General features: G+C 39.2%; 1 protein-coding gene across 3 annotated transcripts in view; it reads right to left on the bottom strand.

Moving 5' to 3' along the window:
- The window catches only part of med12 (mediator complex subunit 12), a 174,840-nt gene that overhangs the window by 101,022 nt on the left and 61,246 nt on the right, over positions 1-12,572 (bottom strand). For all 3 annotated transcript variants that reach the window (XM_072270757.1, XM_072270758.1, XM_072270759.1), the window contains exons 12-13: positions 10,936-11,062; positions 833-1,062 (exon numbers count right to left, since the gene is read on the bottom strand). In XM_072270757.1, coding sequence (XP_072126858.1) covers positions 833-1,062; positions 10,936-11,062 — 357 coding nt within the window. The remainder of the gene's footprint in view (positions 1-832; positions 1,063-10,935; positions 11,063-12,572) is intronic.

Genomic DNA, 12,572 nt, shown 5'->3' with positions numbered 1-12,572 from the left:
AGGGCCTATAATGTGCTGTAGATGTCTATGTTCAATTGTGTATGAAATTTCAATTATTTTAAACATGCTTTCATCTGTGTTTCTAAATGTCCGATCATATGAGGACTCGGTGCCATGTCCAAAAGGCTGCAATGGAGTACCAATATAAGGCTTCTGAAACAATGGAAATAACCCACATTGGCTACATACTAATTTTGGACATGCATTGTTGGAAGCTTTGTTAAAGGACACAGACAGGTTGGCAAGGTAACATGATATTTCAGTTGTTTAGAACAAGACTCACCTTCTCTTGTGCTTCAGAGATGGAATCAAATATTTGGAACATATATGAACATATCTAAGTTGATGACTGAGGCACAGCTAGAAGAACTGCTACTTCACAACATCAGCGCTACCCATATGGAGCCTGCACATTCCTGTGATCGCACATTTGGACAAGCTTGGACTGCGTTCACCTGCACTGCACTGACACACGATGAGGACTGCTGCACCTGAGTGTCACAGGTCATGACACTCAGGTTCTTGGCCTATTAAATTTGAGATTAAACTTAAGTCTCTGAATGCAAATTCAAAATTCACTTCTTCCTGTGACATCCATGAGCCCAGTTTAATGGTCAATCTCATCTAGCATAGTGAAGGCCAGTTAGATAACACCACAAAAACTTACATTCTCTACTATGATGGATATAAGTATATTGTTTCAGCATGAAGCTGCAAACATCAGCAAAAAAATATTTTACAGTTAACTGACCATGATTGCAACCCAAAGGAAAGCTCAAAGTAGAAGACAGGAAATTACAAACAATAAATTTTGCAAACAATTCCCTTTTACCTCAAGTTTTACACTGTTATTTCCTTCCTGTTCTTTCCGATCTTGCTCTTCCACAGCATCATCTGCAGGTGAGCGCGGTCTGGGTACATGTTGCTCTGATGACAGATCTCCTCGGGATATCAGTGTGCACATATAGACGTTGTGTGAAAAGACATCGTGGCGAATCAGCTCACAGAACAATAGCACCAAGTTGGCAAATTCAGCTTTCTCACTTTCACTACTGGGATCAGCTGAAATGTAATGAAGAAAAAGTCAAAGGCAACAAATGAACTACTATCAAGGTACCCCTTGACATGTATGCACCTCTCTGCCTTATGCTCGTAACCCATCCCAGCACCAGCAATTCAGTAATGAGGAGACCGAAGGTAGTTGATGGTTAGAAATTTATGAGGCAAACATTGAGGGCAAAACAGCAATTCAAAGTAAGCACTTTACTTCAGTCTCGGAAAAAAGAGAATTGTATTTTCCCCAGAATTCAAAGGTATACAAAACTCAATACTCAGACTCCAGCGTTGAACTGAGGAAGTGCTGCTCTGTGCTTCTTTACTATGTTAAATAAGGACTTTATTTGCACATTCAGGTAAACACAGAAAATCCCATGACAGTATTCCAAAGTAAAAAACTATTCCTGGTGTTTTGTCAATATGAATTACTCACTCAGGCCCAGTTCTGCTCCTATGTTTTACGTCTTATATCTCATTGCTGAATCTCAGAGAAAATGCAAATTAGTTCCTATGTATTTTACATCACAAATATCACTAAAGATACTATGTAAATATTTTTATTAAATTAAAAGTGCAGAACTCTTCAAGATATCTGCAAGTACGTGTAAGTTCACTGCCCATTATTTCAACTCAAGTTTAAATTGTAGAATTAGTAGAAAATAAACAAGTGTTTTTAGTTACAATGTTCCAGAGCTCTGTGAAAAGGAAAGCTATGCCTGAAAACATAAGGGAGGTGGACAAGAAGGAAATGAAACTGGTGCACGTGGCAGAACTGAATATTAATAACAGACCACTGGTCAAGAATGGAAAAGAAATGAAGATTTAAACAATAGAGTGTAGCATGTGCTGAGGCCGGGAAGGAGGGATAGGTCAGGCCTTGGTGCACAAGAACAAAATGCTTTCACTAAGAATGGGGCTAGAAATAAAGAGATCAGGATCTGTTATATGTTGTTCAGAGCAAGGAGCAGTTGCTGAATAATGTCCAGAATGGAACAGCCAATAAAGGAGTAAATGAAACATGGAACTCATTGCAATAAACAGAGGATGATCAGAATTTCTTTGTCTGTGATGAAAGAAGAATGCTTTTTTTCTCCCTGCAAACTAAAGGGGAGGGGATGAGGCAAATTAGAAAGCTATTCAGAACTAGAGTCATTAGTGTATTTGTTGTAGCACACTAGGTTATTTCATATGAGAAAACGGGAGAATTAAAAAGATTCGGAAGGAAGCTACTTATGATGGAGTTCACATGCACCCTTACAGGGATTGGAAGCCAAATGTCTCCTCCCCTACTGTAATTTCAATCCATCTGAAAACATTCCTCCAATAGTAGTGAAGGACTAATTCCAAAATGTCAGTCACAAAATAGATATTGTGACTTCCGGGGTCGAGTATGGAGTGAGTTGGTGCGTGTGAGTGTGGCTCCTGATTTTTATTGAAAATCTACCTGTTTATCTTTGCCGTATGCTCGAGATAACTGGATATTTACCATTGTGAACAACGCGGGACATAGCTGGACATTGAAATGGCAAGTAGAATGTACCTTCGAAGTAAAACTGGGGAAAAAGACAGCGAAACCTCGAGCAAGAAGGCGGATGTTACAGTAATGGCGCCGTTGCACGCTGCTGGAGCTGGACCCGGACCTGCGCTACCCGACGACTTGGAGAGGCTTCGTTTAGTACTTATTACTGACATGACGCAAGCGGTGCATTCTGCCCTAAAAGGAGAACTTGAAGATGCTTTATCACCAGTGACTGCTACCATGGAACAAATTATGTCTGCTTACAAGACACACGACGAACGCATTCATGGGGATGAAGATGGCCTGAATGATTACAGTGACCGACTGGTGAGCGCTGAAGCCGCCGTTGCAGCGTTGCAGAGCAAAAACGCAGTTCTGAAGGGAAAGCTAGATGACCTCGAAAATCGGTCGCCGAGATCCAATTTGAGAGTGGTCGGCATTCCTGAAAATTTGGAAGGTTCAGACCCTGTTAAATTTATGACCGAGTTTTTTGACGAAGTGCTGGGGACAGATTTTTTCCCAAGTCCTCTCGTACTTTCGCGTGCTCACCGAGTCGGACGTAAACCATCCGGTGTCTCTGGAGCCAAGCAAACGAGACCAAGGATGTTCCTGGTTTGCTTTCACTCCTTTCAAGATAAGCAACGCATCCTCAACAGACGGAAGCAAGAGCTGTATTTCCGCGGACACCGCGTGTTTTTTTATGAAGATTTTAGTGCGAAGCTGGGTAAAAAACGAGCAGCTTTCGAGGAAGTGAAATCCCTGCTTTACGGGAAAGGGGTCAGGTTTGGCATCTTGTATCCTGCCCAGCTCCGGGTCGTGCATGAAGGTAAAAAGCATTATTTCAATACACCAGAGGCGGCCAAAGAGTTTTACCATTCGCGCTGGGGAGAAGAAGAATAAGAAGAGCAATCACTTTTTTTTAAGGTTATTCATGCAGCATGGAAGGGGTCTCATGCCGAAGCAAACTGTTAATTTTCACAATCCACTTCTTTGTTCATTTTTTCCAGTTTAATTTGTGGAACGCGATCGGGTCGAACTGCTATGCTGCCGAAACTGATTAACAAAAACTTTCAACCAGCAAAATGTAAATATTTGGGATTTATATCTCGGGTGTTTAAGTTGCCCAGTGTGCTTTTTTTTTGTTTTTAATGCTTAGCTTGACCTGTGTCATCTTTGGCCTATACGTTATATTAAAGGTAGTATAAGTGATAGGATAAATTTTAAGGAGGGGAGCCACCCTAGATTAGATTGAAAGTTGGGTTGTATGGGGAACACCTTGGAAGTTTTTTGTTGGGTACTGCCTGCGATCATCCTCAATTGGGGAGGTAGATCTAGGTTTCGGGGGTTAATTGGGTTTTTTTGTTTGTGTAAAGGGGTGGGGGGAGTGTTTTGGGGGATTACCATGGCAGTTTATTCTTTTGTGTGTTACGGATTGATCAGACTTTCTTTTCATTGTGCGTTATTGTGTGCAACTTATACCCTTGCACTGTTTTGGATTGTAGGCCCTGTGTGCCTTTTGATATGGTTAACGTGAGTGCTGCTGATGGAGGCCACCCTGTGAGGTTTATTTCTTGGAATGTAAAGGGGCTCAATGGTCCGGTTAAAAGAGCTAAAGTTTTCTCTCATCTGAAACAACTAAAAGCAGATATACTATTTCTACAAGAGACACATTTAAGAGTGGAGGACCATAATAGACTTCGTAAAGCATGGATTAGTCAGGTTTTTCATTCCAGATTTAATAGTAGGTCCAGGGGGGTGACAATATTAATCACCAAAAGAATGCAGTTCACACCATCTGATGTAATCAGTGACCCTAATGGTCGCTTTATTATAGTCGCTGGCTCTCTCTTTCAGATACCTGTTATTTTGGTAAGTGTTTATGCTCCTAATTGGGACGATGTCCAATTTGCAAATAAGGTTTTGTCATTAATACCTAACCTGAATACACATAAGCTAATCTTTTCCGGAGATTTGAACTGTGCTATTGACCCACTGCTTGATAGGTCTTGCCCTAGGGGAACATTTTCTGGTGTGGCAAAGGCCTTCTCGATGTTTATGCAACAAAATGGTTATATGGATCCTTGGAGATTTTTGAATCCATCAGTTAGGCAATTCTCTTTCTTCTCTCATGTTCACCACTCCTATTCCAGGCTAGACTATTTCTTTATAGATAATTCCTTGATACCTATGATTAGACAAATTGAATACACTGCTATAGTTATACCTGATCACTCGCCCGTGAAACTGGACCTATGTTTTCCTTTAAACGTTAGAGAACGGCCTCTGTGGAGACTTAACCCCCTTTTGCTTTCTAATAAGAAATTTTGTAGTTATATATCGGCTAACATTGACACATTCTTCGAGACTAACAAAACTGAGTCGGTATCGTACTCTTTACTTTGGGAAACTTTAAAAGCTTACTTGAGGGGTCAAATAATATCTTATACTTCACATGCCAATAAAGAGCGTAGGAAGGAAATGCAAGTGTTATTGAAATCTATTTGGGACCTGGATAGAAAATACTCTGAGGCACCCACTGCGGAATTATATAAAAGCCGGGTTGATTTGCAAGCAAAGTTTAATCTTCTATCTACAAACCTATCAGAACAATTAATTCTTAAGACACGTGGCCTCTATTATGAATATGGTGACAAGGCGAGCCGGCTTATGGCTCATCAGTTGAAACGTCAAGCTGCATCACGACTTATTCCCCAGGTAAGAGACATGCACCAGAACTTGACAAGCAATCCAAAAGAGATTAATAACATCTTTGCAACTTTTTATTCCTCTCTGTATGCCTCAGAGTTCCCCTCAGATAAAACAAATATGGAACGTTTTTTTAGATAATTTCGAAATACCAACTCTTGAACCAGAGGAAGTGGAGAACCTAGATCGGGCTCTTGGGCAGGAAGAGATTAATAATGCCATTATGGCTATGCAGAGTGGTAAGTCCCCAGGTCCTGATGGTTATCCAATAGAATTTTATAAGAAATTTAAGGATAAGCTCACACCGGTCCTTCTAGAAGTGTTTCAGGAATCTTTGGATAATGGCTCCTTACCCACTTCTCTTTCACAGGCAGCTATTTCACTACTTCTTAAAAAGGACAAGGACCCGACTCAATGTGGATCATATCGCCCCATCTCACTTTTGAATGTAGATGTGAAAATTTTGGCTAAAGTGCTTGCATGTCGTTTAGAACGTTCCCTTCCCAAGATAATTTCAGATGATCAAACAGGTTTTATTAAAAATCGCTATTCTTTTTTTAATATCCGTCGACTGGCTGATGTGGTTTATTCACTGAGTGATTCTCCAAGTCCAGAGGTTGTTATCGCCTTGGACGCGGAGAAGGCATTTGATAGAGTGGAATGGGTATACTTATTTAGTGTTTTGGAGAAATTTGGATTTGGCAGAATATTTATAGCTTGGGTTAAGCTACTATACCACTCGCCTTTAGCGTGTATACAGACAAATTATTTTCGATCTGACTATTTCCCATTAACATGTGGCACTTGCCAAGGTTGCCCACTGTCCCCTCTTCTTTTTGCAATTGCAATTGAGCCTCTTTCTATTGCAATTAAGTCAACTACATTATTTCAAGGTGTTAGAAGAGGGGACATGGAACACCGTGTTTCCCTATATGCTGATAACCTCTTACTTTATGTTAGCGACCCTATAGGTAGTAGTCCTGCTATTGTGTCATTATTAGGTCAATTTGGAGCCTTCTCTGGCTATAAACTGAACTTTCAAAAAAGCAAATGCTTTTCCATTAATAACTTGGCCCTACAGATCCGACAGGAATCCTTGCCCTTTCCTTTATCTCAAGATGGTTTTGTATACCTAGGAATACATATTACTCGCTCTTTTACATCTCTGTTTGAAGCTAACTACAGGTCTCAGGTTAGCCAAATGAAGGCTGATTTCGAGAGATGGCGCAGTTTACCCCTTACTATAGCTGGGAGAATTCAGTCAGTGAAAATGACTATACTTCCTAGATTTCTCTATTTGTTTCAGTGTTTGCCAGTTTTCTTATCTAAGTTATTTTTTTAAATCAGTTGATCAAGCTGTAACCTCCTTTATTTGGGAAAATAAGGTCCCAAGGGTTAATAAGCGCATTCTTCAAAGAGGTCGTGACGTAGGTGGAATGGGTCTTCCCAGCTTTATTCATTATTACTGGGCATCGAACATTCAAAAAGTATTATTTTGGCTTCACTGGCCAGATATAATCTGGTGCCTGCTTGAGTCACGGTCTTGCCACTTCTCGTCTCTCCCAGCTTTGGTGTATTCTTCCTTACCATTGAAATCCTCTCAATTCACATCTAACCCGGTCGTGCTCTCAACCCTCAAAATTTTTAATCAATTTCTCTGCCACTATAAATTCATATCAGCTTCAGTTTTGGGCCCCATTCATAAAAACCATTTATTTCCTCCCTCCACATTCGATTCAGCTTTTAGACAATGGGGTTTGAACGGTCTTATGCGCATTAAGGATTTGTATACTGATAACATATTTGACAGTTTTGATAACCTGCGCGGTAAGTATGGCCTTCCGCATAATCATTTTTTTAAATACCTGCAGATTCGCCACTTTGTCAAGGTAAAATTTCCCTCTTTTCCTGTTCTACCACCTGCTATGTTATGGGAAAAATTCACTCTTAGCTTTAACAATAAGGGGCTGATTTCTGAACTATACTCTCAGCTGATGTCTTTGGGAGTTCAAGATCTAAACAAAACTACGAGTAGGTGGGAGGACGACCTCGGTATGGACCTTGCAGAAGAATATTGGGCAAAAGTATTGAATAGGGTTCATTTCTCATCATCATGTGCTGGGCTGGGGCTCATACAATTCAAAGTTTTACACAGGGTACATTTAAGTAAAGCCAGACTTGCAGACATATACCCTGGGACAGACGCTGGCTGTGACAGGTGTTCCTTCTCTCCGGCTGGTTTAATACATGCATTTTGGTCATGCCCTCGGCTTGATGACTATTGGGCACTGGCTTTTAAATTATCAGTGAGGTTTTGGGAGTGACACTGAGACCTTGCCCGCTTATAGCTGTATTTGGTGTGGCAGATGATGATTTGGGTTTAAATGCAAGCCAGTCGGATATCATTGCATTTACATCGCTATTGGCCCGTAGGAGAATTTTGCTGGTTTGGAAATCTGCCACGCCCCCAACTGCTGCTGCTTGGTTAGAAGATGTAATGTTTTTTCTGAAATTAGAAAAGATTAAGTTCACTTTGAGGGGGTCTGTGAAAAAGTTCTATTCGAAATGGGGACCTTTCTTATCATATTTTGGGAGTCTTAAGGAATTACCTACTAGTTGAGGGCATTTGATTGTACTTAGGAAGTTGCCTCCCATTTAACACACTTATAATTTACCTCACAGGGTGGTTGATGAATTGTAAATATGAGTGTATTTTGGATCATCTGACATGTTGCAGATGTGTATGAGCTGTCGTATTGAAGTAGTGTGGGGGTACGGTTGTCAAATGTCCGTACTTGTATTTGTGAATTGTTGTGTTGTAGATATATTAGCTGCCATGATATGTTCGGGGAGGGCGGGTGGGGGGGGTTGTTTGTTTTGGGGGTACGATACTAAAGCAAAATGGAGGAAAATGTAATCCATTATATATTCTGTATTGTGTCATTCCTTCAATAAAAATAAAAATTAAAAAAAAATAGATATAGTGCTTTGTAAGAAGTACTCCAAGACATTGAAGCTGTTGCCCATTCCGCAATTTCTATTTAATTTGGACTGGACTTGTGCTGGTTAATTTTAATGAATGAAATCCAAATACAGTCTGATGTTGATGACAACTTCCAATTCAGAGTTGGCACCTTCACACTCAAGACATATTCCACAAAGATGAAAGCTTTAAAGGTGTCAGTTAACCAGGGAGCAAGCCGAGTGGATGCCCGCAGACACCAGGGTTATGACATTATAAATATATATAGCTAGGATGCCTAAGGCTTTTGCACAGTATTGTAGTAATGTTATGTATTGCATTGTACTGCTGCTGTAAAAAAAAACCATTTTCTTAACATGTGAGTGATGATAAGACCTGATTCTCGTATGGGTCTCTATTGTGGACTGAGAGTGGGAAGGGAGCAAGGAGAGGGGATCATGGTTAGGGAAAAGGGGAAGGAAGAGGGTAGGGAGGGGGGAAGCACCAGCAACATTCTGTAATGATCAATAAACCAACTGTTTGGAATCAAGTGACCTTGTTTGGTGTCTCAGGGCTGTGCGTGTCTGCAACCACGCTGCCGTCCGCCCTGGCACTCCTTCTCTGCTACCTGTCCCACACCACACCTGTGGGGCTTCACCCCCAACGTTGCCAATGTCCTTTGTTCCTGTCAGATTTACAAACTCGTTCTCCGCTTCACATTGATGAATACAAAAGTTTTAGGCACCCTAGCGCGCTCGTATGATTGCAAGGACAGGTATAAGCATATCTGAATTTATCATTCACCTTCAGTTTTCATATTTCCCTGATCTTAGTTACTCATATGATTCGCAAAACTTCTTTAAAAAATGTAATGGAGTAAAACCATGAGCAAAGAAACTCAGCTATAGCAACACAACCTTTGAAAGATAAATACAGTAAATTATACAGGTAAACAGTCATGATAAAGTCAGACATCATGTCTTCATAAGGAAGCAGATTGGTGCATGGCAATGTTTTCAACTGTTTCTAAATAAAAACAAAACTAGCCACTATTCATCACTTAATGAGTGAATAAAAACCTTGCCTCAGACATGGCCACCTCACTAAAGCAGACAAAGTCAACAGATGACTCAGTAAACTACTTACTGATCAACACTTGTACACAATTTCACATTAAGCCAGCAGTAATAAAAATGTTTTTAAAATCTTACAACCCATCATTCTCACTGATCACAACATTTTATAACAAAAGTTGATAAGCTTGAAATTCAGTTAACATTTGTGCCCACAATTTAAGGCAATGTCTCAGTGAGGGTTTCTTACAACATTCCAAGATATTTCATTGAATATTCAGCCATAAGTTCACAGACAAATTTTACAGTTGGTCTCCTTCCTACTCTCCAAGAAGACTGAATAAAAATGCTAATTTTCTACAGAAACTCCACTCTGTTCAGGTGAGTGGAAGTTTTACAATCAAAATTGGTCACAAATGAGAATAGAAGTATAGTTCTGTAGATATTTCTAGCATCACAGATGTAACAATGGGACAAAAGTTTGTCAGGGATTCACAAGTTATGGAGTTATGTGGACATAACAGGTATTAATTCAAATGAGAACCAATCTTCAAGAAAAACCTGTTCTAATGTAAATTGCAAACAATAACCAGTTTGAAATTAAGATGATACCTTTGTAAACAAACAAGCTATTCAAGAGATGTGGTTTGCCAACTCATATGACCGTGAGACATTTTGGTCCATGGCATCAGACACCAACTAAATAAGGGGCTCGCTCCCAACCTTTTTTTTGCCATAGACCAATTCCATTAAGCAAGGAACCCAGGTTGGGAACCCCCTGAACTAAGTCAATTTGCATCATTGTGACTGTCACTTAAGCACATCAAACATGGTCATAGGCATATTTGTTCTGGTGATCAATAACTGGAATGTTTGGGTACCAGAGAGTCAGCTCTCACATCATGACTTTTGACTGGATTTTCTGTCCTCAAAGCTTTTAGACCATGCATGTGAATTACTTGCTGCATCAAAGACATTTAAACATTCAACGGTGTCCTGTTAGTTACAAAGTGCTGGAATTGTAAATATGTAATACATTGAATCATTTATCAATCAAAAATTATTGAAGAAAACAATGTCATTTTAGGTAATACGATTTTTTGAATCATCTGCCATTAGCTTTTTCTTAACAGTATAAAAAAGGAAGTTCAGAGGGTCTCCAAGAGAACACCTGCTTGTTGTGATGAATATAGACCTTATGTATCAAGCAGCTTCAAATCTACAATGACTTAGCTGCAGTCATGAAAACATCAGCCCTTCAAGTCTATAGCGAAATTTATCTGTAAGTTAAAGCACTTGAGTGAAAGCAGAGCTGGAAAGCATATGTTGCTTCAATCTTGCAACTGGCTTAATATCAAACTTTAATCTGAATGCACAGACTAGTATAAGGATATCTGAAAATTAAGTTTTACTGTTGACAATATACATCTACATTTTCATTCTCTTTCCTCTCAACATGTTCTCAGTTCTGCACTGCATTACAAATGTATAATAAATAAATATCACAAGCCTCTAAATCAAAATACAGCACAAGATATTAATGCAATGAAAATAATGAGCAATTTTGTGATACTTTTGTAAAATATTGAAGGTTTGAAACTTGCCCTGAAAACACTTACTCAGCATAGGAGCTTGTGTGTCCAAGAACTGAAGCAACACATCTTGGAAAACAGGAATGCTGGCACTAGTGAGAGAGCCAGATGAGACAGACCCCTTCTCATCGACCACTTCTGATTCTCCACATCTCTAGGAATATGAAGAAAATGAAATTTTAGATATTGCCAGATTTACAGTAGCATGTACTACAGAAACGTGAACAAAAATAAACAGTATATTTTCTGAGCACAAACTGACAACCAAGGCAGTTTTACTGCTTCAAAAGATGAAAAAAACACTTCTCTTCCCCAGTCTATTGCCATTTCAGCAAGTGAACAGACTTGACCAAAGTGATGCTGCCTAATTCTCCAAATGAATTAGAAATATTTTTCTCTCCTGATCTAGCTATTTAATTCCTATTATACCTTCCCACTATCCCAAAACATTTATAAAGAATATGGACCTGTATTAAAATTAACCTATTTTCATAGAGGAAAAAAGCCAGAAATAATGAGTGACTAAGTAATATAAAGCAGAAAATGCTTGAAATATTCAGCAGATTATTTATCTGTGGAAGCAGAAACAGAATTAATTAACCATGTGCACTATTTTGCTTTTGTATTATTGATCTATTAGATACCTTGGTTTTGGAAATGACTACTGATGAGGAATCTTGCTAGAACAACTAATCAGGTAAATGGAACCTCAATTTGCTTTTCCACCAATATCCTAGGAATCATCACTAAGACACTCCATGTACTGAAATCGTAACTGGGCTTTATGAACTACCTATGAACTATATAATCCAGAAGTATGATAACAGTTTAACTAAATTGACCTTCTACGATACTGATGAACGTACAACCTCCTAGAGTTATATAAAAATAGTTTGCTAAGACCACCCCAATACAAACTGGGCATTTTTGTACATCAGGCGATTGAGTGAGATTCACCATGAGGTAAAATAACCTCACTAAAAGACAAAAGACTACTGTAAAAAAAAAAGTGTCACTGCACTGAAAAATGCACAGCTCAGATTGCATGAGTTGTAGAGAATTTCAAGATGTTCTTAAATGGCCAGTGATGAATGGAGGGAAGTAAACCAGGGTGAAGCCCATTTAACATATGGGATATTGTAGTTTATGTAGGAGTGCTGATCATACCAGGACTCTCAAATTACAAGCATGAAGACGGCAGAGAGCATGTCATGATGAAAATTCTTGTTGATAGATAGATAGATATACTTTATTGATCCCAAGGGAAATTGGGTTTCGTTACAGCCGCGCCAACCAAGAATAGAGCATAAATATAGCAATACAAAAACCACAAACAATCAAACAACAAAATGCAAACTATGCCAGATGGAAAAAATTGAGGCACAATTCAAATGGAGAAACACAGTTATTCTTCACTAAAATGTTGTACTACAGATTTCCAAATATTCAAATGAGTTCTCTTTCTCCATCTTCACATTCGGTCTGTTCACATTTAAAATGCTTATCATCAAATTTCCTTCTGAATCAGTTACCTTGAGTAACTCTTTATCCTCACTGATTTCAATCTACACTTAAACTCCCTAGCCCACACTGCTAACATCACCTACTTTGAAAACTTAAAAGCGCTATTCAAATGACTAATTCTAAAACTACCACTCTCCAGA

The sequence above is a fragment of the Mobula birostris genome, chromosome 10, assembly GCF_030028105.1.
Source record: "Mobula birostris isolate sMobBir1 chromosome 10, sMobBir1.hap1, whole genome shotgun sequence".
Lineage (NCBI taxonomy): Eukaryota > Metazoa > Chordata > Chondrichthyes > Myliobatiformes > Myliobatidae > Mobula > Mobula birostris.
The sequence above is the reverse complement of the archived record's forward strand: the minus strand, read 5'-3'. Positions and strand labels throughout refer to the sequence as shown.